The sequence below is a fragment of the Myotis yumanensis genome, unplaced genomic scaffold (assembly GCF_028538775.1).
Source record: "Myotis yumanensis isolate MYYU_CA2020_CCGP unplaced genomic scaffold, mMyoYum1.0.hap1 SCAF_1, whole genome shotgun sequence".
In the NCBI taxonomy this organism is placed as follows: domain Eukaryota; kingdom Metazoa; phylum Chordata; class Mammalia; order Chiroptera; family Vespertilionidae; genus Myotis; species Myotis yumanensis.
The window spans coordinates 142,483,286-142,510,808 of record NW_027223752.1 but is presented as its reverse complement, the minus strand read 5'-3'; the positions used below and the strand labels follow the sequence as shown (position 1 = coordinate 142,510,808).

Sequence of the window (27,523 nt, the reverse complement as noted above, 5' to 3'; positions counted from 1 at the left end):
TCATTATATGAGGCTGTTTGGCCCTAAGAGCTACACAATTTTATTTATACTTTTAATACTCTATAAATGTTTTCTTCAAATTTCCACAGGATCATGGCAAAACAATTTTTTTCTCCCTACATATATAAATTATTCCACTTTTCTTTTTTGTTTTGGGGGGGGGGGTCAAGTTCAGTCTCTCTTTTTTCATGAAGACATCTTCAAACATTTTATTGCACCTCCAACTATCTCTAATATTAATCATATATATATATATATATATATATATATATATATTTGTTTGTTTAATTTTTTTCTGATGGAGAAATTCTCATAACACCAATATGTACTAAACTTCCTGAGTGAAAACAACTGGCATTTTACTCCTTTTGAATTATCCATGGATAATAATCATGAAATTTCCCAATGGTTTCCAAAATTCCAATATTTATGGATTATACCCACAGAATAAAGTCTTCCTACAGTTCCAAGTATCCTTCCATCTCATCCTTACTTCACCATCTTTCTTCCTCACATATCCCAAGTTGAATAAATTGAAGCACATTTTTGGTCTTGTCCTAACCATTTCATTTTCCTTGTTGAATCTATCAGAAGTTGACCATAATATTTCCGTCTTTATCATACCTTGCAGTTTTTGCTTCTTCTACTTATGACAGGGCTTGAAATTCTGGCTGCTCTCATGGGCTGCTGAGGGAACAAGCTCTTTATGAAGATGTAATGACCAGACGAATTTCGCAAGGTGTGGTCCGCAGCTGGCTCTGTGCCTGCAGCAGGGATGCTGCTAGCTTTCAGATTCCAGTCAGAGTCATCATCCTGTTCCTGCTCCCAGGAACAGAGATCAAATTCAAAATCACAGCGCCCACGGGAGGGACCTGGAAAACATTTCCCAAATTATGGTAGAAAGAAATAGGAAATTAGCTGACTTAAAGACATGCAATCCAAAATCACAGTGATCTTGCCATGTCACTGTAATATCCAAAACTTAGCAACATTCAAACAGAATATTTTAGTTTTCTATACACAGCTATTCTTATGGTTTGCATAAGTTTATTTCTCCACAAATCTGGTCCCCAGTCTCAAAATCAATGAGAAAATATTTTAGCATTATACACAGTTTCTCCTCCAAGTACCTATTTGGTCAACGTAATTTATTTCTTCTGTCCTTCATCTTTGCTTCTCAGGGCTTGGTAGAGAATTTAGGAAGTTTATTATTCTGCAATACAGTTTGGCTTGGAAAATGCTGCCTAAAGCAAAAGTTATTAATCATTGCAATTAGTTTGTAAATATAGCCTCATTTTAGAGATGAGAAAATTGTAAAACAGAAAAGGTAAAAAGTGAAATAATTTGAATTAATTTATTATAGTAAGTTGCAGAAATTAAATGTTAAATTGTATTACTACCAACTATCTATCTAGTATTTTAAAATATTTTGTTACTAACATTGCTTAAGTTTCTTCTTCCATTTCCAGGATATAGTTCAATCCTTATTGAATTTCTGCCTGAGGGATCTATGCAATTCTGACAGAGTGGTATGGAAATCCCCAACTCTGATAGTGTGTTCATCAATTCGCTTTGCAAGTCTATTAGTTTTTGTCACACATGGCTTGATATTCTGTTGTTAGGCACTTGCACATTATAGACTGTCATGTTTTCTTGGAGAATTGACCCTCTATTGTTATGTAATTCCTTTATTTACCTTTGGTAACTTTCCTTCTTTGATGTTAGCTCTGTCTGAAATGAATATAACCACTCCTGCTTTCTTTTGATTAGTGTAAGCATGGTATATACAGGTGTCCCCCCCCCCAAAAAAAATGTATGTACACTTTAACAGGTGGTAGCTCAATTTTGAAAATGAAATGTATTTTAATAAACACTGCCATTATATTATTCAAAGTTTGTATATACATTTTCTGGAGACAGCCTATATTCTTCCATATAGTTACTTTTAATCTATACCTGTTTTTATATTTAAAATAGATTTCTTGTAGACAACATATAGTGGGGTCTTATTTTTTGATCTACTCTAAAAATTTCTTTTTTTTTAATTGTTGCATTTAGACCACTGATATTCAAAATGATCATTGAGAGAACTGGATTAATATCTACCATATCTGTTACTATTTCCTATTTGTTGCCCACATTCTTTATTCCTATTTTTGCCTTCTAGAGTTTTTCTGCCTTTTTCAGTTTTAATTAAATATTTTATATAATTGCATTTTGTCTCCTCTCTTGACATGTTGGTTATACTTTTTTAAAAATTATTTTACTGATTTCCCTAGACTATTACATTACCTTTACAAATAATCCAAACCCACTTTAAAAGAACACTATATTCCTTCATGGATAGTGTGAGTACCTTATAATAACAATATAATCTTAATTCCTCCCTTCTATCTCTGATATCATTGACATCATTCATTTCATTTGTATATAAGCATACATGATTATATATATAATAATGTATATAAATATGTTATATATAAGAATGCACAATTGAATACATTGTTGTTATTTCATTTTAAACAGTGTTGACTGGTAGATTAATTGGGAGGGAGTCAATGGGAAAAAGGGGGACATCTACAATACTTTTAATAATAAATGTAAAATTTTAAAAAAGAAAAAAATTAAAGTTTTTATTTCATCTTCACTTAGTCTTCATTCCTCACCATCCTTCATGTAGGTCTGATATGTATCATTTTCTTATCTATATCATTTTGCTTCTCTCTAAAAAAACATCTTTTAACATTTCTTGCAAAGTAGGTCTAGTGGCAAAATATTCCCTCACTTCTTGAAACACCAGTCAGAAAGTATATGTGCACCCCTATATTCATTGCAGCATTATTTAAAGTAGCTAAGATTTGGAAACAGCCCAAGTGTCCATCAGTAGATGAGTGGAACATTTACACAAAGGAATACTATGCAGCTACAAAAAAGATGGGCCTCTTACCCCTTTAAGAAAGCAAGGATAGACCTGGAGATTATTATGCTAAGAAAATAAGCCAGTTAAAGAAAGAAAAATATCACATGGTCTCATTTCTATGTGGAATCTAATGAACAAAATAAACTGATGAATAAAACAGGTCCAGAGGCATGGATACAGATTTCAGAGGGAAGGGAAGAGGGAGTGGGAAGAGATTAACCAAATAATTTATAGGCATGTATTCACAGCCCATAGACACAGACAGTAATGTGGTGAAGGCCTAGGATGAAACAGGAGACAGGTGGAGGGGGGCAAAGGCTAAAATGGGGGACATCTGTAATACTCTCAACAAGAAAATTAAAAAAGGTCTTCATTTCTCCTCACTTTTGAAGGATGATTTATCAGGATATGAATTCTGTGTTGGTAGGGTTTTTTGGATTTGTTTTTCCTTCAGCCCTTTAAATACTTCATTCTACTCTTTTCTTGCTTCCATGGTGTCTGAGAAGTCAGATATACAGTCAACTTAAGTTCTCAATATTTCTGATCTCGTGCAATTTGGTTATTGACAAGTTGTTCATGGAAAATAACTCAGTTGTCAAATAAAACTTCAGTTTTAGACCAGACAATCCTTTCATGCTGATACCTGTCTGAACAGTCATGTGTCTCAGGAGACAAAGGAGAGAATGTGTGAGTATAAATAAGTTTACCACTAAACCTTGTGCTAGGAATATTTTTGTTTTGTTTTTTTGCTGCTTATTATTATTAAATATGTACAGTAAGTCACCATAGGTCCTAAAAAGGTTATTGATAGCAGCAAAGTGAATGAGAAGGATAGAGTTTTAAAAAAAGAAATACGGTGGAACCCCGGCTTTTAAACTTAATTCATTCAAGTAAATGTGTATAAAAATTTTCGTTTTTTATGTGCATTTCATTTCTTTTTGTGACATTTTCATTTACATTTCATGTCCTTTTGTTTTTAATGTGTTTATTTATAGTACTTTAGACTGTATTGTATATAAAAAGATTAAAATTGAATCATTCAATTTACATGATTTCCAATGGGAAAAAAATGGATTCAGTTTTCGAACAAATTGCTTCTCGAACAGCCTTCTGGAAAAACTAAGTTTCAGAACAGAGGTTCCACTGTAATTCTTACTTTTGTTCCTCTATAGTAAGGTGCTTTTTTCCAATGACTATTTTCGGGATTTTACTTTATCTTTGACTTTTCTTTAGTTTAAAAATGATGTGCCTAATTGTGTGTTTTTTTTTTTTTTTGTGTGTGTGTGTGTGTGTGTGTGTGTGTGTGTGTTTTGTGTGTGTCAGTTTTTTGTTTTTTTTTTAGGGGTGGGGGAAGCATTTTCCTGCTTCATGTTCTCTGAGCTTCCTGAATTTGTGGGTTTTTGCCAGACATTAATTTGGGGGAAATTCTCAGTTGTTACAGTTTCAAATTCTTCTACTCCTTTTCTCTTTCTTCTTTGATATTCTCATTATTCATTTGTTTGTCCTATAGTACTTGGATATGGTGTTGTGTTCTGCTGTTTTTCTCAGTGTTTTTGTTTTTCAGTTTGGGAGATTTCTATCTTTATATCCTCTAACTCAGATATATTTCCTAGTTGTGTTCAGGTTACGAATAAGCCCATCAAGGGCATTCTTCATTTTTGTTCCAGTGCTTTTGATCATAGCATTTCTGTTTGATTCTTTCTTAGGATGGCCATCTCATTACTTATGTTGCACATCTGTTCCTGAATGCTGTCTTTTTTATCTACTAGAGGCCTTAGAAGATCGATCATAGTTGTTTTAAATTCCTCATCCCTTCCATGTCTGATTCTGATGTTTGCTCTGTCTCTTCAAAATTTATTTTTCCTTTTAGTATGCCTTGTAACTTTTTTCTGGATAGCCACACATGACATTCTGAGTATAAGGAACCACTGTAAATAGGCCCTTATAATATGGAGAGATGGAAAATATTCCACAGTTTCATGATTAAGTCCCAGTCTTTAATGGGCCTGTGCCTCTGAACTGTAAACAGCATAAGTGTTTCTGAGATTTTTTTCTACCCGTTAGGGAGGGACAAGATGGCTAGAGGGGGATAGCATTGGGTATTTCTCTCCCACCAGGTCAGGTAGGCTCTGATAATTCCCAGTCAGTTCTGTTACCAGCTTCTCTTGAGGGCAGGCCTTGTGAGGGCAAACAGAATGCTCTGTCAGAAGCATGAGGAAATGTTTCCAATATTTACTATGGAACCTGGTTGAATGTGTGGAGATACATTTCACAATACTGTGGTGATGTCCCTATAAGTAGGTCCCCTCAAATTTTAACTCTCAAACTTGTCCACACTGAGTCTCATCATCAGTGACAGGTCATGTTTTCTTCCTCTGGCGCTGGTTCCCATAGTGGTTTCTGCTCTTGAGTCTCTGTTCTGATAAAGTGTTACTCCCTGTGTTCACCTGTAGGCCTCTCCAGTCCTGAGGGAAACGGTGTGCCCTGTGCACCCTATGTTCATGCCTCTCTTGTGGATCTCAAGAGAATTATTGATTTTTCAATCTGTCCAGCTTTTTACTTGATAGGATAGAGTTGCAACTTCCAAGCTCCTCATATACAAAACTGGATAGTTGGGATTATACAAATATCTATATCTATATCTATATATCTATATCTATATCATCTATATCTATATCTATCTATCTAAATATATATATATATATATATATGAAATCCTAAGCGACCATTACGACCAAATGACCGGAATGACTGAAACAACCAGTCGACCAGTCGCTATGACACACACTGACCACCAGGGGCAGACAATCAACATAGGAGCAGCCCCCTGGTGGTCAGTGCGCTCCCACAGCCAACTTCCTGCGGCCCCTCCCCATGACCGTCCAACCTCCTGGGGTCCCTCTCCCTTGCTGGCTGGCCTCCCAATAGGCCTCAATCACTGGCCAGGCAAGGGATCCCACCCATGCACAAATTCATGCACCAGGCCTCTAGTCTTTTTTTTTTTTTTTTTTTTTAAATTAAATCTTTATTGTTCAGATTATTACATTTGTTCCTCTTTTTTCCCCCCATAACTCCCCTCCTTCCAGCTCCCACCCCACCCTCCACCCTCACTCCCCACCCACTGTGTTCATCCATAGGTGCATGATTTTTGTCCAGTCACTTCCCGCATCTCCCACACCCCTTTTTCCCCCAAGAATAGTCAGTCTATTCCCTTTCTATGTCCCTGATTCTATTATAATCACCAGTTCATTCTGTACATCAGGTTATTTATTCACTTGATTCTTAGATTCATTTGTTGATAGATGCATGTTTGTTGTTCATAATTTGTATCTTTACCTTTTTCTTCTTCTTCCTCTTCTTAAAGGATACCTTTCAGCATTTCATATAATACTGGTTTGGCGGTGATGAACTCCTTTAGCTTTTCCTTATCTGTGAAGCTCTTTATCTGACCTTCAATTCTGAATGATAGCTTTGCTGGATAAAGTAATCTTGGTTGTAGGTTCTTGGTATTCAGCACTTTGAATATTTCTTGCCATTCCCTTCTGGCCTGCAAAGTTTCTGTTGAGAAATCAGCTGACAGTCATATGGGTATTCCCTTGTAGGTAATTGAGCCTCTTTCTCTTGCTGCTTTTAAGATTTTCTCTTTGTCTTTTGCTCTTGGCATTTTAATGATGATGTGTCTTGGTGTGGTCCTCTTTGGATTCCTTTTGTTTGGGGTTCTCTGCGCTTCTTGGACCTGTAAGTCCATTTCTTTCACCAGGTGGGGGAAGTTTTCTGCCATTATTTCTTGAAATAGGTTTTCAATATCTTGCTGTCTCTCATCTTCTGGCACTCCAACGACTCTGATATTAGACCGCTTAAAGCTGTCCCAGAGGCTCCTTACACTATCTTCACACTTTCGGATTCTTTTTTCATTTTGCTTTTCCAATTGGGTGTTTTTTGTCGAATCTTTGGTTTGATTATTGTACTCCTCTGGTCTGCTATTGGGTATAATATTCTTTATTTCAGTCCGTGTATGCTTACTTTCTAATTTCTTTATCATAGCATCGAGGGTCTCATTAGTTTTCGTGAGGCTCTGCACAAATTTATGGCAAGCCCTCAAAATTGCGATTCTTAGCTCCATATCCTCCATTTCTGTCATGTTTTTTTGTCTCCGCATCTTTTATGCTTTCTTGGTGCACCCCCTTGTGGTCTCTGTGCGCAGTCTTGTTCTAGCCAAGCCTTAATTGTTGTAGTTAACACTAGAGGGGTTTGACCACCAGGCCGGCTGGCTGTGGAAATCAGCTGTATGGAAAACGTCTGCCTTCTGGGGAGGTGCTAATCCAGCCTTTGCCTGAGGCAATCGGCAAATGGCTGTGCACAGGTTTTGGGCGGGGCGGGATCAACGGGGCGGGCGGAGGGAGCAGTTATGGCCACGCTCAGTCCCGTTCCCAGAGGCTCTGCTTCTCAGAACCCCGGCAGCCACTGCAAACCTCGGAGAGAAAGCTGCCCTCAGGTCCCAACTGCTGCCGGATAATCCCGCTTCTCCCGTTTGAGTCTGGGTCCCTAGAGACTCGCCCGGATCTGGAGCCCAGAGTCTGAGACTCACTCCCGGCAGAAAACGACAACCGCGCCCTCAGCCACCAGCCCGCTTTGCGCGCGCACCTCGGTACCTTTGTATTTTCCACACTGCGCCGCCTCTGAGCCTCGATTTGCTGTTCTCTTTCCTTCTAGTTGTAGAGTCTCTCTTCAGCCAGCCTTCCTGTGGTTCTGGGTGATGTCCCAGGCCTCTAGTCTTTTCATAATTCTGCTCAGTAAATCATAAAGCTAGCAATATAAGCTAAGGTATTATAAAACCAAGCATTGTGTAATTGAGAAAACATAAAATTTTATGTTAAAGCTACTTTTTATAGTCTTTATTTTTAAGTAAATATGCATAATACAGCATAAAAACCAATGTGTGATTAACTTGAGCATAAGTTATAAAATATACTATTTAGGGTTATTTGATAACAGTAATTCTGTATTAAGTTTTGTTTGAAAATTATAACTGAAAATGGAAATCTGTAAAATCATAATTATATGTGAGATGGTGCCAGGGCTGACCAGCAGACCCTGAATGAGGGATGAATGATTACTGACACATGTTTCTGTGAAAGAGAAGCTAAGGGGCTAGTTGGCATAAGGAGCCAAAAAGGCCCTGATTGCCTGCCTCATTAGCTTTTTACTGTAATAATAGCTTGAACTAAAAGTAACCTCTAGATACAATCAGCAGGGTAAGTATCCTCAAGAAAGCACTTGCATCTGTAGTGTCTTTCAAACAAGGACATTTTGAAGTCTAAACATAAATATTCTAGTAAAACACCCTGGGGGTCAGGCTGGTTCGGAAAAATCAAGGTAGGGGCTGCCGCCTTCGGCAAGGTCCCCCAGAGGTCCCTGACCTTTCAGAGAATCCTCCTTACAGACTTTCCAACCAAGTCCCGTGCTTCTCCACAAGATAGTGTCCAAAAATTAAAAATACTTGAGAAGAACTCAAGTTGCAACATGTCAATCTATATTTAGATAAAGGTTTCTCTGTTAATGAACAACTGCAAAAATGTTTATAGGCAATTTTATCTAAATGAGAGTATAAATGATTTTGCCACCAAAATTCTCAGGGACCTGCCCTCCAATGCTAAGACCAAGGGAAGGCAGAAATACATCCTAGCTGAAGTCATGGTGATTCCTGGATGAAGAATCAACTCTATTCTATTACATAGAATTACATAAGTTCTTAAAAAGAATTTCAAAATTGTGCTAGGCATCAAAACCACGTGTTTGTCTTTTTATGGATACATGCTTTCAGTGAGCACAGATCAGATAAATATGTTTAAATACACAAAATAATCTCTATTCTCTTTGTAGTTGATAATGTGGAGAATGAGAACATGGGGGTTTTACCATTGTTTCTATACCATTTTAAAGTGTGTAAGACTACTAAAATGAAGATTAACTTAATCACATCCCCCACCAAGGAACTTGTCCAACAATAAAAAATACTATAAAATTATCAGTTTTAGCTTTTGAAAGAAGTAAACATTGTTAAATGTAAGAAAGCATCAAGACTAATATGCTTTTTAAAATGGTTTAGCAGTCAGCCTAACACTGATGTATTTTCAAGGATAAAGAAAATCTTTCTGTCATAATTTCTGTCACCAAATGAACAGGCTGGCGTTTTCAACCCGATTGCTAATTTCATTTTAAAATTACACTTGAAACTTATTTTGATAATTTAGTCTTTCCTAGAATAGACTGTAAGTTGTAGAGCTTCTTTTAGTTCAGAATACTAAAATTCTCCTACGTAGTATTTCAGAGGACTGGGAGGTAAATTTCAACTCAGTGTCTTGTTTAGAATCTGAACTATTTATTGACTTGGTTAAGAATTATAATAAAGTAACTAATTCAGTTGCCCTTATGCTGTAAAATTCAGCAGCCCACCAGGGCTAGATTAACATTCAGACCAGCATCTAGAAAGGACATTTGTATGAAGAATGATGTGTGTGCTGCTAAAAAACAGATTTCATTTGGCTTCAAAAATCATACATATGCTGCTACATAAATCTCTATGATGTAAATCATATTTTTCTACTTCCATACCTACTAAAGTTTGGAATATATGTTTCCTCCGAAAGTTTAATTCTAACATCACTGGGAAAATACAAGCAAGAATAAGTTCTTTTTATTTCACATCACTGTGGTGAGAGAGAACAACTTATAATTTAGTATTTTATTATTTCCTACAGGTGGCAGGTGAGAAAACAGCCATCTTCTGTGCAGTTGCCAATTCCTGGCATTTCATGGAGTAATTAATGCCAGTACCAGACAGTTGTATCATTGGTAAGAAAATGATCACCTTTGTCAACAGCTGTATCATCAATCAAACCAGTTTCTACCTTTCTAAATGCTGTAATTTTTCCCACTGATCATTATCTTTATGAGCATGAAATGACTATTTCATTTTAAAAAATAGATCATTTTAAAATTATCTTTATTATTGAAAATATTATAGATGCCCTCTTTCCCCCCATTGGCCCCTTCTAGCCTGCACCCACTTCTCACCCAGGGCTTCACCACACCATTGTCTGTGTCCATGGGTTATGCATATATGCACATCTCTTCCTACCCACCCACCCCCAACCTTCCCTCTCAGATTCAACAGTCTGTTCCATATTTCTATGTCTCTGATCTATTTTGTGCATAAATTTATTTTGTTCTTTAGATTCCACATATGAATGAGATCAAAGAACATAATGTAAGTCCTTTTAAAATCATACCATCAAATTTTTTAATTTAAGACCTCTCCACTCTATTCATTTATTCATTCAATATAAATGTATTGAGCATATGCTATAAATGACAGCACATTTAGGAACATGGAAAATTGACTGGAAAGAAGGATACTGTGTACTAAACAAATATGTGTCAGATCCCAAGCTTTCACTTTATATGTTATTTTATATAAGTTTCACTCCTCTACATAATCGTTATTATTCTTATTTTTGGTTGATGAGAAAGCTGAAGTTCAGAGTTAAGTACTTTGTTCAGTATTACATAGTAAGTAGCAGAACTAGTTGTTAAGAGTCTTCTACCATTTGGAACCTTCTTTACCTATTATTTATTTAATGAACTCCCTATTCATTTTTTTAGTCATGATCAACAAAATACTTAATTTTAACTAATAAAATAAAAACTAAACTACTAAAGTTCGTAGGATATATGACTCTGATATGGTAGGCAGAAAAGAGAAGATGACACTGAATATTGTGATGGTCTAATCATAATTAGAGGATTGTAGTATTTTTTAAACATTTAATTCCCATGTTTAAGGAAATTTTGATAACTGAAACTATTCAATGAGAGAGAGATTAGATAATGGAGACCTAAAACCATGCATATTAGATGCTATTAAAGGATTCAAGAATATTAATTCTGATATCACAATTACAAACATGAGAACGGGGAATGTTAAAAGATGTGCAGAATTGATGGTACCTGTTTCCAATACTTAAATTTTTATTATCATAAAGAAGTACAAGTTGTAAGAAATATTATAATAAAAAACCAACCTGGGCAAATACGGAAACATTAATTCAATATTAGAATAAAACATTATTATACCCAGAAATGACTGACAGTTGAAAAGGTTTTATATGTGCAACAGCATATTATCTCGTGTGAAAGTTTTCAAGCAGGAATTAGGTGAGTCTCCATTGCCACCTCCATTATCTGCTTGGTCAGGGAACTTATAGAAATAATCCCTTTATAGGTTGGTCATTCATTTCTCAATTCATTCAATGGCAATTAGTAGTTGTTGGGGCTGATTCAACAATAAACATGTCCTAATGGATTTCTCTCACATTTTAATAGAATGTGATAAGTGCTAGAATGAAGATAAACATGTATGATTCATTATAATTGACTAAAAGTGAATCCTTCACAGAAGTCTTAGTGTTAAATCCCTGTTTCAAAAAGCTTGGACTAACTTCTATTAATCTCAGCAACTCTGTAATTCTTTGATTTCATGATTCAATTACTTGAACTCCACATCATAGTTTACCAAACTGTTTATATCATATTTATAAAAGGGCTAGAGCTATATTGTTTCTTTTTATATAATTAATTGGCATTTTCAATAAATATGAATATCAAATAAAATATTGAATGGAGAAAAATTATCTATAGCAAAATGAAACAGTAAATATCATAGATCCTGTGGATAACAAAGGGGTGATACTAGAATAATATGCACAACTCCACATGAATAAGTTCAACTACTTAGGTGAAATGAACCTAATTCTTGCAAAGCAAAAGCTTACATAATGAAAAAATAACACGAGTAGCTTTATAACTATTCAAATTACTAGTTTTCCTTATTAAGGAAACTGAACTCAAAGTTTTAAAATTCCTGAAAAAATTCCAGGTTCAAATAGTCAAACTGGAGAATTCTACCAGATTCTTAAGGCACATAAATCAAAGAGGAAAACTCCCAATTTTCAGATGATTTGATGTCTACATAGAAAAAAAACTAGGAATGTACAAGTAAAAAATGAGTCAGCAAAATTAAAGGACACAAAATTGACATGCAAAATTAATTGTATTTATATAAACTAGCAATGAACATATAGAAACAAAATTTCAAGATATACTATTTAAAATCCCTCAAACAATGAAATATATAGCTGTAAATCTTATGCTATATGTGCAGGACTTGTATGCTGAAAATTATAAAATACTAATGAAATAAGTTTTAAAAATCTAAATACTGGAGAGACATATTGTACTCATGGATTAGAAGACTCAACATATTAAAGACTCAACATATATCTCTCAAATTTACAAATTGATATATATATTTAATTAAATTATAAAAATTGCATCTTTTTTGTATATATTGGCATGATTTTTTCTAAAATTTATATAGAAATCCAAGGAACTGACAACTAAAACAGTTTTGAAAAAATAAATTAGAAGAAATCACTCTACCCAATTTCAAAATTTATTATATTATGTAGCTTTAGTTACCAAGATTGTGTGGTATTGGTGGAAAAATGGACACTTGGATCAATAGAATGGAAAATAGAACTCAGAAATTGCTTCACACAAGTACAACCCACTAATTTTTGACAAAGCTGCAAAAACAGTTAAATGCAGGGAGGAGAATCTTGTTAATGGTGCTGGTGCAAATGGCTAGACAAACCAAAACAAAACAAAATCTTGACCCAAACCTAACACCTTATGCAAAAATTAACAAAATGGATCATAGACTTAAATGTAAAATATACTATACAACTTTTAGAAGAAAAATTAGAAGAAAATCCTTGGTGAAATGTTTTTAGGCATGTAAAAAAAATCATGATTTCAAAAGGAAAGATCAATACATTAGCCCTTATCAAAATATTTTTAAAAATGTTTGTTCTTTCCCTGTTAGGAGAATGAAAACACACTCTGAAGCCTGGGAGTAAATATTTGCCACCCATGTAGCTGTAAAATAGTTTATATCTATAATATATACAGAACTCCAAACTCAACAGCTAAAAAAATCTGATTAGAAAACAGGCAAAAGACATAAAGAAACATTTCATCATAGAGGATACAGATGGCAAAGAAACACAAGAGATGTTCGTCTTCAGTAGGTATTAGGGAAATGCAAATTAAGACCATGATGAGGCTACTCCACCCGTATAAGAACAACAAAATAAAAATAAACAGTTACAATATCAAATGCTCACAAGGATGTGGAAAAACTGGATCTCTCACTGTCGGTGACAATGTAACATGGCACAGCCACTCTGGAAAATGGTACTATGGTATGTTATATCCAAAGCATTGAATACCACTCAGCAATAAAAAGAACAAATAATTTGTACACAAAACAACTTGGATAGATCACAAGGGAATTATGATGAGTAAAAAATGATAACAGTCTCAAAAGGTCACATACTACATGGCTTTATTTACATAACTTTCTCAGAATGACAAACTATAGAAATGGAGAATGAAGTAATGATTTTCCAAGGTTAGGTAGGGATGGTGGGCATAAGTGTAATTCTAAAAGAGCAGATTAAGGGAGATCTTTGTGGAGATGGAATATGTTGATTGTAGTGATAATTATACAAATTTACATATGTAACAAAATCCCACGAAACTATTTATACATGCATATTAAACCAAAGTTAGTTTCCTGATTTTGATATACTATAGTTATGTAAGATGTAACCATTGCATAAAGGTTACACCGGATTTCTCCTATGTAACTACCTATGAATCCATTATTATTTCATCTTTCCAAACTGTTTAAAACAGTGGTTCTCAACCTTCCTAATGCCTCGACCCTTTTAATAGAGTTCCAATTTCATTGTTACAAATTGAACATAATTAAAGCACAGTGATTAATCACAAAAACAATATGTAATTATATATGTGTTTTCCGATGGTCTTAGGCGACCCCTGTGAAAGGGTCGCTCGACCCCCAAAGGGGTCAAATTACAGAATGCTGGCATAGATTTATTTTATTTTTATTTATATTATTAATTTTTTTGCTTAGATTTTATATGATTATTGACTAAGAACCAGGTAACTGCTGAGGTCAGTGGTTTTCAGTGCCCAGGATGATTTTTTATTTTCTTTATATTTTCTCACATCAATTGTGACCTTTCAATGAACACTATAATTTGTTTTGTATATGTATAATAGAGGCCCGGTGCAAAAAAATTTGTGCACTTGGGAGGGTCCCCCAGCCCAGCCTGTGCCCTCTCAGTCTGGGACCCCTCGGGGGATGACCACCTACTGGCTTAGGCCCACACCCTGAGGGATCGGGCCTAAGCTGGCAGTCAGACATCCCTCTGGCAGTCCGGGAGCCCTCGGGGGATGTCCACTTGCCAGCAGGGAGCAGGCCTAAGCTGCAGTCGAACATCCTCAGCGCTGCTTAGGAGGCGGGAGAGGCTCCCACCACCACTGCTGTACTGGCAGCCATCAGCCTGGCTTGTAGCTGAGTACACTCCTGTGGGAGTGTACTGACCACCAGGAGGTATCTCCTGCATTGAGCGTCTGCCCCGTGGTGGTCAGTGTGTGTCATAGTGAACAGTCATTCCCAGTTGTTCTGCTGTTAGGGTCAATTTGCATATTACCCTTTTATTATATAGGATAGAGGCCTAGTGCACAGGTGGGCGCTGGCTGGTTTGCCCTGATGGTTGTCCCGGATCAGGGTGGGGGTCCCGCTGGGGTGCCTGGCCAGCCTGGGTGAGGGGCTTATGGCTGTTTGCAGGCTGGCCAAGCCCCCCAGCCACCCAAGCTCCCAGTGGAGGCTGGCTGGAAGCAGGTATCTGGGATTTATTTATCTTCTATAATTGAAACTTTGTTGCCTTGAGTGGAAGCCAGAGCCGGCCAGGGCAGGCGGGAAGTTTGGCTTCCTCCATCGCCAGGGCAACCAAGCCTCCTGCTTGCTCCAGCTCTGTGGCTGCTGGCCGCCATCTTGGTTGGGTTAATTTGCATATAGTCGCTCTGATTGGCTGGTGGGCATGGCTTGGGGCATAGTGGAGGTGCAGTCAATTTGCATGTTTCTCTTTTATTATATATATATATATATATATATATATATATATATATATTCTGTATATCCTTTATAATAAAACCCTAATATGCAAATCAACCAATGGCAGAACGACTGGTTGCTATTATGTGCACTGACCACAAGGGGCAGATGCTCATTGCAGGAGCTGTCCCCTGGTGGTCAGTGCACTCCCACAAGGGGAGGACTGCTCAGCCAGAAGCCAGGCTCATGGCTGGTGAGCGCAGCCTCTCCTGCCTTCGCAGCAGCGTTAAGAATGTCCACAGTTGGACATCCTCCGAGGGCTCTTGGGCTGCAAGAGGGCACAGGCTGGTTTAGGGACACCCCACTCAGTGCACAAATTTCGTGCACCAGGCCTCTATTATATATTTGTGTGTGTGTGTAGAGACAGAGATTACATCTGTTTAAGACAAGATTATGAGGAATGTGATTTCTGCCTGTTTATTTATTGATGCATACTACACAAACACTGCTTGATACATAACTTGTCAATAAATATGCTAAGTTAATTTTATATTTCTGTCTTATTTCTCTTGATCATTCTTGACAGGGTTTTGAAAATTTTATCAGTCTTTGCAAATACTCTCTATCTTAGATTTGTGTCCTATTCCATTAACTTGCAATATTAGATAGCTTCTAACATAAAAATTTAGTCTATACATTTTTCTCTAAGTATTTACTTACCTAAATCCCAGCGGATTTTATGCATTATTATTAAAACTTATTCTAATTTTATTGTGATTTTTAGGGGGGCATGAGTTACTAACTGTGTTTGTCTTTTTCCTCCCCAATAGCAGTTTTCCAGCATTTGTCTCATAATTGATTTCCAGTGTAATTAAAAAGAGATAATCTGTTAGTTTAACCCACTGAAATTATTTAAATTTGCTCAATGCTTTAATTATACACACTTTTTTGGGTAAATGTTCTTTGTGTGCTTAAAAACAATAGATATCTACAATTGGTACTGCAGTATTACATTTGCCCATTAGGTTCAGATTACTTACCAATTATGCTGATCAAATATCCAGCATCCTCACAAATCACAGTGAATTAAATTACTTTGAGTATGCCTGAGATACTACTAATTGTGTATCAACAATAAATATGCTCATTAGAACATACAGAAAAACAAAAATAGGGTTATTTTCCAAAGAAACCTCTATACCATGGCAAAGATATGTTCAAATTAGATTTTAGAGTTCTCAGATACAGAAATCACTTTCTTCTTTGGCTATATCATATATTTTAGACATGGTATTTATATTATAAAGTAATAAATAATATTCTAATTTTTCTTCTAGATTTTGCTTTCAGAATCTACATTAATATGTGAAAATTAAAGCAGCAGTTACTTTTGTTTACAAAGGATTATTTTCTTCTTTACCAGAGGTAGTCTACACCTTTCAAAATAGTTGAGTTTTTAAATTATTTCTGTTATTCCTATGTGGCATTTTTCTACCTAATGATATTTCAGAAGTTTTCTTAGAATTGTGATTCATGTCCAGTCTTCACTTAGAATTCTCAAGAAAACAAACAAATGAAAAACCAAAAATCCAAAGACTGTGGAACTTAAACCTAAATGCTTGGTTAGTTGTCAGCCAAACTTCTGAAAACAGTTCCTATGGTGATTTAATTTTTTTTCTTCCTATTCTTCTGGATCTAATTAAAGCTCCTATATTTATAGTATACACAGGATAAATAACAGCACTCATAAGTCAGATAGCAGATATTACCATTTATAATTAAAACATAATATTTAAGACCAGTAGAATGGGATAGTTAAAAATTTTAAATACGTAATAAAAATAAGCAATGCCACATAAAAAGAACTCATTATGATGTAATGAGAACCAATATAAAAATATGGGTTAGAGTTTCTTGCATATTTTTTGTTAGCTTATTTGTTTGAAGAAGCTGAAAAAGTTTTCTTCTTTCTATGTAACATCTAGAACTAAGTCAGCTTTCTTGCTTTAGTATTGCTGATATAAGTAGGCCCACTCAAACTTAAGTATTTTGGCAATCATTTCACTAAAAAACACCTCTAGCACAACCTTCCCTCCAAAGACTTATGATTACTTTTGCCTTTATTTTCCATACAAAACAACTACCAAAACGGCAAATTTCAATACATTCTTGACCCTCTTAGTACACCACCATCCTTTCCCAAACACAGAGGATTCCTAGAAATTTCCACAATGTTAGAACCTAAATACAAAGAGTTCAAGAAAAATTTAGTCAGAAATTACTTGATAATTTAAGTACTAAAAAAAATTGCATTAAATTGCATCTTGGAAAAGATACATTGGCAACATGACCCAAAAAAAGCATAATATCTGATCTGTTTTCATTGATAATCTAATGGATTTGTGTGATATTCACATGAAAATGGCAATGAAGAGTTTTAAAACATTTGATGCAGAAAATAACTATAAATACATCAGAAAATACTCATGAGGTAGAGATTAATATTAGTACAGAATTTGAGATTTGCCAAACATTTTTGCTCAGTTCATATACGATAAAAATCTATACTAATAAAAGGGAAATATGCTAATTAGACCAGGTCCACTGGACATCTTATGGTCGTCCTGCCTTCCTTCCGGACAAAGCCACGGTGGCAGGGGCCAAGGCAGAGGTGGTTAGGGGCAATCAGGCCGGCAGGAGAGAGCAGTTAGGGGTGATCAGGCCGGCAGGCAGAGGAGTTAGGGGAGATCAGGCAGGCAGGCAGGTGAGCAGTTAGGAGCCAGCGGTCCCAGATTGGAGAGGTTGCAGGTCGGGCTGAGAAACCGCCCCCCCCCCCCCCAGCACAAATTTCATGCACCGGGCTTCTAGTGTATATTATAAGAAAGAATCCACAATTGAGGAAACAAATAATTATATGATATCAATAGGATCTGTAATCTGTAACTTTTTTTAAGATTCAGTGTTACACAGCAGTAGTATGGTAGCTTGGGCAAAACAGTGGTTCATAAATTAAAGTACATGGGTTCTAGGATCCACTCTGTCAATACCAGTATGATGAACTTTGACAAAATCTTAAGCACTGCTGTTCATGACTTCTGTGGAATGCACTAATAAAATATGTCCCAATTACCCCTCAGGGCTGCTGTGAAGATTCTGTGGAGATTAGTATATAAAAGGGCTTTGAAGGTTAAAAGTTTTATATAACTGTGAGCTCTCTTTATACTGAAGTTATTCTTAATATACCAGATTTGGTTTCAAGAGATCAAAAAGGGGCAAACTGTAATATTCTAGCACAGAAATCATTACTAGTAGAGTGAAATACTTTGCCAAACTTTATTTTGATCATTTGTATTCACCTCATTTGCAATGAAATGAGGCAACAACTGGGCTACATTGTACAATTTTACAGATTTACCTGAATGAGCATATATGGCCCATTGAGCTAAGGATATTTTAATAGGTGTTGTTTATTATAAATCAATCTCCTAAAACAATATTACATAATTGATATGTATCTCCTTTAGGAGACCACTTTGCCTTTTTTATGTAATATCTGGGCATTCATTTTTGGTTTTTTCACAACTGACCACATCTCATAATTTACATGAATGAATGACAACTCTCTGAAATGCGTCCAAGCATAGAGGCTTGATAACCCTGCATGAATAAGTTTTGATGGATGTTTTACTGTGTGTGTGTGTGTGTGTGTGTGTGTGTGTGCGTGTGTGTGTTTTCAAAAATTTGTTTTACATGGAAAATACTTGCTTCCCTTCTGTGTTTTCCAATTTATCTCCAATTCCTTCACACACACACACACACACACACACACACACCAATCCGTCATCTAGTTTTAAGCGATTTCTGGTTCTAAATTAAGTGTTGAGAGAGAAAAAAGTAATGTATTTATTTTTAAAAATTTATCTTTATTGTTGAAAGTATTACAGATGTCCCCCTTTTTTCCACCATTGACCCTATCCAGTACACACACACCTAGGCCTTCACCACACTATTGACTGCAATACGGTTATACATATATGTATATAAGTTCTTTGGTTGATCTCTTCCTGCCCATCCACCCACCCCCGCCTTCCCTCTGAGATTCCTCAGACTGTTTTATGCTTCCATGTCTCTGGATCTATTTTGTTTATCAGTTTATTTTGTTCATTAGATTCCATATATAAGTGAGATCATATGACACCTGTCTTTCTCTGACTGGCTTATTTCACTTAGTGTAATGCTCTCCAGGTCCCTCCATGCTGTCTCAAAGGGTAAGGAATCATTCTTTTTTATAGCTGCATAATATTCCATTGTGTAAATATAGCACAGCTTTTTTATCCACTCATCTACTGATGAACACTTGGGCTCTTTCCAAATCTTAGCTATTATAAATTGTGCTGCTATGAACAGAGGGGTGTACATATTTTTTCTGATTGACCCTAACTGCCTCAGCTGCTGAGCTATATACATACTCTGTATGTTCAGCAATTAATGCATGGAATTGAGTAAGATTGTGAGAGATAAAGGCAAAAGTTAGAAACAGAACACTTTTACTTACTGCAAATGAAGGTAGTCTCATCTGAATTATCAGTGCAATCATTCACAAAATCACACAGCTTGTCCTGTGCAATGCAGTGCTTGTTAGCACACATGAACTCTTGAGCAGTGCACTTCCTGTCTGGGCTGAGGAGGGGAGAGCAATCTTGAAAGGTAATGTCATCCACTGCTACATCTCCCATGTAACTGACGCTGCGTTTTGCCCTGAAGATAATCTAAAGGGAGGGAGGGAAGGCGGAAAAGAGAGAGAAGGAGAGAGAGAAAGAGAGAGAGAGAGAGAGAGAGAGAGAGAGAGAGAGATATTAAGGGAAGAAGGGAAGAAAATCAGTTTCAGTTAGGCTGTCCATCATATGCAAAACTTGGAGCAACCACTAAATACAGCACTTGACTCACACAAAAACGTCGCATAATGAAACTGACCCAAGAAGCTTGGGGATCGTTTAGATTTGTACTGTCCTCAAACTTAAGAATGTGGGAGTGGCATCACCAACACCACTGCCTCCTGTGTTGATTTGGGGGGTAGGTGGCCTAGGACTCAGGCAGGAGTCACCAACCCATCATTGCTGCCTCTGCAGCTCCCAGATCCCAAACGAGCCCTGTGCATTTCTTAGAGCCTCATCACACATGGAAGCAGGAGGCCGGTCCAAGCACAGGATATACCAAGAGAAAGGAGACGCAAGCACATCCTTTACTCTATTTTGCCCAATTCTTCCTATTCCTCAGATCTGTCCACCCCAAGATATCAAATCTCAATAACATGAGGTTTTTTTATTGGCCACATGTTTGGAACTCACATTATTTTGATTTGCCTTTGATTAATGTATGTGATGAACACAATTGTCATGTGTGTCATTGTTTGGTAGTGAGCGCCCACTTATGTGGACTGCAATAGAACTAGAAGTGATGAAAAATAACAGGAGTCACTATTGTTTTCAGAAAAGCTATCTTCAGCTTATGACATGACCACTGTTTAGAACAGTGATTCCCAAAGTGGGCGCTACCGCCCCCTGGTGGGCGCTGCAGCGATCCAGGGGGGCGGTGATGGCCACAGGTGCGTTTGTTTTAACTTTTTTTGTATTACCTTTCTATTCTGAGTTCAATAAATAGTTTCATAATTTCAAACTTCAATGTTTCTAATTTACACCTTTCTTCACTATATTTTACAAAAAAGGTAGAAACATTAATACATATATCTTTCTGTTCAATTGCTATTAAAATTTAAAAAAAAATTAATTTCCAGGGGGCGCTGAGTAATATTTTTTCTGGAAAGGGGGCGGTAGGCCAAATAAGTTTGGGAACCACTGGTTTAGAATAATAATGAACATAGTTTCATAGAACATAAAAAGTCACACATTGTTTAGTGTCAAATTTCTAAGTGAAACTAATTCAGTTTCTCTGCAGGCCAAATATCGATTTGTGTGTTAACATAAGAAATAGTCCTGTATTCTAAAGTAAATTTAGAACAATTAAAAATTAGTTAAGAAGAAATAGTTACCTCAGTGATTTTACACAAAATATTTATTGAGATCAAACACTCAAACACCTTTAACCAAATATATATATAAAAAATTATTTTTCTTAAAAAAGATTATTATAATTTTTGTTGTTTTTTAAGACATGTTATGCTTCTATACTACTGTGTGAAAAGCTAGGTGCTTTCGTCTTAAAATGAGTGGACAGAATAGTTGAAAAGCAAGTGTCTCTCATTATATAAATAAATAAATAAATAAATACATACATACATACATACAATTTATATGTAAATTCCTGTATAAATTTACATGAAGGGGTTAAATTGTTTTTCTTCAGAGCAAATGTGCTAAGAAAAAATAAATTTATAAGATTTATTAAGAGCTTGGAAGTGATTAAAAGGTGTTAAAACTGGAAAATTAATAATGACTACAACTTTTTAAAAGGTAAATAGAACCTTTTAATAGAAAAAGGTGCTCTAGTATCTGGATACATCTAAACATTTAAATACGTGATGCAATGTTCTGTGAATAAGAAATCAGATAACTCAATTACTATTACATTAACTTGTTTATCTACTATCCAATCTTAGTTGCCTGTCATGTCCAAATGATCAAATCATCAATTATATCACAATGCTCCATACACTGTTGGTTAAGATTCCACAGACTTTAATATTAAATGTGATTAAACTTTTTAAAAAGAGCAATTATGATATAGTTTTTGGTAGAATGAAAGCAGGATCAATTATTTTTTTAAATTTGGGATACAAGATAGCATAGCAGTTGGATTATGAACTTGTAGATGACTTGCCTATGTTTAAGTTTGCCTCTGCTGTCTTGTGGTTATATAACTAGAGCAGGTTACTTAACTTCTAGGTATTTCTGTATTCTAATCTATAAAATGCGGTAATAATAGTATGTACCTCATACAGTTATTGTGAAAACTAAAGAAGTATTTTTAAATTCATAGAATAGTACTTAGCATTTAGTAAGTGTTATGTATGTGATTGCTCTAGTTGTAAAAATAATTATAATTAAAGATTCTGTTTAAATCAGAGTGCAGGTTACCAAACAAAACTCTGAGAACTACCCAGTGTTGAATCAGCATGTAATTTCTAAAATTATCTTATACTTTTACTCAAGAATTAGAGCCACTCATCTTTCTGAGACTAAATGAAATGATATCATAAACATGAAAGAATCACGGACAATATGCCAGCTCACACTCTCGCTCCACTGCATAGTATTTTGCTTTGTACATAGTAGGTGCTAATAAGTTTTTACTGAATAACTGAGTGGATCACACACAAAAAGATTTAAACAACAAATTTCAATATGTGAAATATTTAATTTTGGAAAGGCTAAATTGGTATGTGATTCCTCTTGATTACATCCCCTTTATTGTGTTTTTTTTTTTACATGATATTGCCATACAAATACTCTACTTACATAAAACTAGTTAAGATTCCATTCCCTCAAGTGGAAGCCTATGTCTAGCAGCAATGAAATCTTCTACATGTTGTAGCTGAGGCTTCTTCTTGCCTCAGTTAAAAGATCATGGAGGTTAAAAGGAAGAATCACTTAATAATATATTCCAGGATGTGCAAGGCCATTAAATTGCTTTCTAATATTTACTTCTTCAGGTTGAACTTATTTCTTACTAATTTCCTAAATTATCTATAAATGACCCATTAGAAAACTAGATTCCAGTGAGGCCAAACATACATGGGATTTATTACACCTATCTTTCCAAGAAATTGGGGATAATGCTGTATCAATCCCTTTATACAGCTGTGTCTAGCCTGTGCTTCCACAGGAGCTGAGAGGGGCTGATCTATCAGATTGTAGATAACAGTCACTGAATATTAACAGCAGGATTGGCCACTTCTACTGCATATACAGAAGATTGGAAATGTAATCATTATTAAATATATCTTCTATCCAGAAATAAGTGATTCTAAATTCGTAGAATTAAGCCCTGAGCAGTTAAGGCTAATAGATATTTGCCTCATCTTCTAAGAAAACCTCCATTCTGCCAAAAAATAAAATTTTAAACCATACACACACATTCATGGAGCTCTTGCTTTCTTGTTAATTCATAAAAAATAAAATCCATACCAAATATCTTGGCACATAATTATTTTCACTTTAAACATTTTAATCTATGTTCTTTTCTTTAATTGTTTTACATATATCTTATCCTCCAAATAGTATTATAATCTAAGTAAACATAAATATATCACACAATTTTGTTTCTCTCCAAAATATTTTAGAATTAAGTGAATCTATTATCTCTAATAAGGTTCAACAATACAATATGCTTTAAAAAATATGTCCTTTCAATCAAATTTTGAAAAATTAACGTACTCACTCTATAGTCTCTTAGAATAAGCGTATTTATAAATAGAGGGAGGTGTTCTTTACAAATGGGAAACTGGTTGTGGAATGGAGTAGAATTGTCATTAAAATTAAATGTTTCCAGAAGCATGTTTGTCTAACTGGAGAAATAAGAACATTCTGAAATTTTAATTTCCTATGGAAAATGCTATATGTATTCATAAAACACATTAGAATTGTAATGGGAGGACAAGATTATGAATGAAGAAAATAAACTAGGATTAAAGAAGAAAATCAACAAAATTTACTACCCAAGTACTTGGATTACAAACCTGTATTTGTGAATGAATGCCTAAAAATAGTTCTACTTTTTTCCACTGTGCACCTTGCTGTCCACTTTGAGCCCACAATTTAGAGGTAACATTGTCTTTTTTGCTCAGTACCTGCAGAGATAAATCAAGTATGAAGTGCTGAAATGTTTTACCGTGATAAATTTTAAACATGTAGAATTTTCCAAGTTTTTACTTTATTTTAATATCAACATGAAGTCCCTGATAGAAAAGCTGAGACAGTTTTCATTAGACATCTTTGTTTTCTATACAGCACTATGTCCCAGGGCACCTCACAAGCTTTGTGTAATAAAAGTGAGCATGATTTTCTGTCATTCAAATCCAAAGAAATCTGGGCATCATTTAACTAAGAACTCTATGTTAGCTTTTTAAAAAAAATTAAATTTATTAATTAATTTATTGAAAGAGAGAAGAAGGGAGAGAGAGAAAGAAAGAGGGAGGGAAGGCCGAAGGGAGGGAGGGAGGGAGGGAGGGAGGAAGAGAGAGAGAGAGAGAGAGAGGAAGGGGGAGAGAGAACAAGAGAGAGAGAGAGAAAGAGAGAGAGAGAGAAAGAGAGAGAGAGAGAAAGAGAGAGAGAGAGAAACAATGACTCGTTGTTCCACTTATTTATGCATTCATTGGTGTGACCTGAGCAGGGATTGAACCTACAAGGTAGGGGTATATGGATGACACTCTAACCAACTGAGCTACCCAGCCAGGACCTACCTTAGCTTTCAGAAAAAAAAAATCTGACAGCAGTAACAAGTGGAATTTTACATATTAAATAACATTCATATTGTTGAAAAAAGCACAAATTACTTACTAAAATACTCTTTTGAGATTGATCTTCATCTTCTCAGGTTCAGTTGTGACAGTGACAGTATTACAGTGGGAGAGCTCAATTAATTTTAACAACACACGTGGGTGATATGAGCACATACCTATTCATGCTGTGCTAGTAAGATCTCTCTATACCACAGCCTTGAAACTACATTTTCATCACAGTACTATATCCTCATGCTAAGGGAAAATTCAGATTAGTCTCAGCAGACAAATTATCAGGCTCCTCTTTGAGAATGATACAAAATGAGTCATCAAGTGAGCAACTGAAGGTTTAAGAGATCAACCAAAGGACTTGTGTGCATACATATAAGCATAACTAATGAACACAGACACCAGGGGTGTGAGGGTATGCGCTGGGGGGTGGGAGTGGTTGGGGAGAGGTCAATGCGGGGACGAAAGGAGACATATGTAATTTTTTAATCAATAAAGAAGAAATTAAAAAACTCCGGAAACCAGAACCAAGTCCACATTCTAAAAGAATGGGCTCAGGTAGTTTTTTAAATGATTCTGTATAATAAGGAGCTGATATGCTAATTAGATCGAACAGCAGAACAACTATCCGGAGGACCTTCTGGACGAAGCCGGGCTGTGAGGGCCAAGGCAGCCGGGGCTGCAGGGCTGAGCCCCTTGCACGAATTTCGTGCATCAGGCCTATAGTTTTATAATAATACTTTTGAAAAATAGGATGTATACAAATCAAGGAATTAATTAGAAGGGTTTGTGATGATGTTGACTTTTTTAAGTGAAGGTAATTTTTAGTGGTTTCATTATCTTTAAAAAATAAAATAAAAGTTCAAATGGCTGTAGAGCTTTTAGAGTCTTGACTTACTAAATAATATGTGCCTAGCAAAACTATCACTAAATTCTCAGTCTATAAAATTCATCATGTTATTGAAACCAAGAAAACATAATTTCTTAAAAAATCATTTTTGTGGATACTAGAAAGAATGTATAGGGAGTAGATCTTTGTATGAATATTATTCTATATACCAATCACTAAGAAAAATGTATTCATGAACATAGTAATGCAACATGTAGTGTTATTCAGCCATGCACCAAAATAGGGATCAGATGTATTACTATTTAAACTATTTGATAGTTATGCATCTACTAATACAAAATATTATCTTAAAAAATGAAAGCATATTTTAGATCATCTCAATTATAAAATATAGAAGGTAAATAATTCTCGTTTTTCTAGTAGAAAACTTGTAATAAATTGTATTGTTTTGCCTAAAGATAATTTTTAAAAATCAATGTAAAACAAATGATAAATTGCAGCCTCAATCCAAAAGACTATTAGAATACAGTACTTTTAGATTGTTAAACATGCACACATACATATACTGGTATACAAACAAGCTTACTTTTAAATTGCTTTTGGTAAGAAGTCTCATCTATAATAAAGAAGACAATTCTTCTAAAATTCATCTATAAACTTAAAAGTGTTTCCAATGAAAACAGCAGTTTTGAACTAATATGTTTATCTAAAATTTTATTTGGAAAAATAAGTGTTTAATATGGCCAGGAAAAGCCTAGAATAAGACAGTAATAAAATTGGGGAAGGTGGAAACACCTAATATTAAAATTACAATCAAGTTACTGGGAAAGAAGTAAACAGCTGTTCTGAATTATATTTCTCTCTCTTTATTGAGAAAAAGAAAGCAGATAATCCAAGTGAAATCTCCTTGCAAATGTGCTAAACACAGACTTCTTTGTAAATAAATTAATGATATTCAACACAGGGAGAGTCCTTATCTATGGCTGCCTTTAGGGATATATCTCTGATCTAAAACTGCTCACAGTAAACAGTTCAGAAATGCTGGAATTTATTTTTTCAGACATGGCTTTCTGGAAAATTTTATATAAGCTATTAAACTGAGTAAAAATATAGATGCTTTAAAAAACTGAGTTGGCTTCTATGTAAATGATGTATCTATACGTATTACATACAAGCTGTATATTAAATAAGGCATTTCCAATATGGTAAGACAGGTTCTAAGGATGTGCATTCAGATTCCAGAACCTCTCTCTGATTAGCCTGTAGGACTTAGTTTTCTGAAAGAAACCCAGGCTCCACGGAGAAATAGTTAACTCCAAGGATGGAACAGTGTAAAAATAAGATGAATCTAGAACGTCTTTTTGTCCATAATGAAAAGAAATACTCAAAGATGGAAGAGCTTGTCAAGGAAACAGTCAAGTCAGCTTAAAGGGACTCCTATGACCAATCTGTGACAATTTAAAAACCAGCAAATAAGCAACAGATAAGAAATTGAATAAAATAGGATCCATGAATCCACACTGATATAGTTCAATAAATGGATTTAAAAATGGAGAGAAAACATTTTGAGGGTTTGTTTTTGTTGTTCTTCCAAAATAATACCAACCTATAGATATAGACAAAATAATGGAGTTGGAAAAACACAATTAGGTAATCATCATAGTAAAATTAATTCCATTAAAATACTAAAGAATGCAAAAACTAGTGGGCAAAATTGAATCCAGGTCAGGATTTTACGTACTCTCAAAATAGTTCTTCACAAAATATTTATTGATAACAAAGGGAACAGAAGTACTAAGACTGATTGACATCATGTACTAACCAATGGAATGCAATATTAGTAATGTTAAAGGGGAAAAAATGCTTAACATTCAACAAATCCAAATTGAGGAACAAAATAATTGAATTACAATTTTTAAAATATCAGTCTCATAAAAATCTCAGGAAAATTGAGTAATCATTCCAGTTAGAAAGAAACTAAAAGAAATAACAACTAGGTGTGTTATCTGATTCTGTATTAAACTGATTTTTTTTCCTATAAAAGATGCTCCTGGGATAATGAACAAAAAATAAGATCTTTGAGTAAGGGTATATTGTCTGTGAGATTCTGGCAACCTTTTGTGAATTTGAAACCATGTAATCTTTTTTACAAAGAAACAATATGAAAAAGACTCCTAGAGAATGAGCACCACTACTATAAATAACAACATGAAGGATGCACATTCAATTTTTACTAAA

At 35.1% G+C, this 27,523-nt stretch overlaps 1 protein-coding gene across 1 annotated transcript in view; it reads right to left on the bottom strand.

The window, feature by feature from the left end:
* Positions 1-27,523, bottom strand: part of MALRD1 (MAM and LDL receptor class A domain containing 1) — a 597,781-nt gene that overhangs the window by 338,753 nt on the left and 231,505 nt on the right. Inside the window, exons 24-26 of the mRNA XM_070426883.1 lie at positions 23,665-23,775; positions 19,525-19,738; positions 625-872 (exon numbers count right to left, since the gene is read on the bottom strand). Coding sequence (XP_070282984.1) covers positions 625-872; positions 19,525-19,738; positions 23,665-23,775 — 573 coding nt within the window. The remainder of the gene's footprint in view (positions 1-624; positions 873-19,524; positions 19,739-23,664; positions 23,776-27,523) is intronic.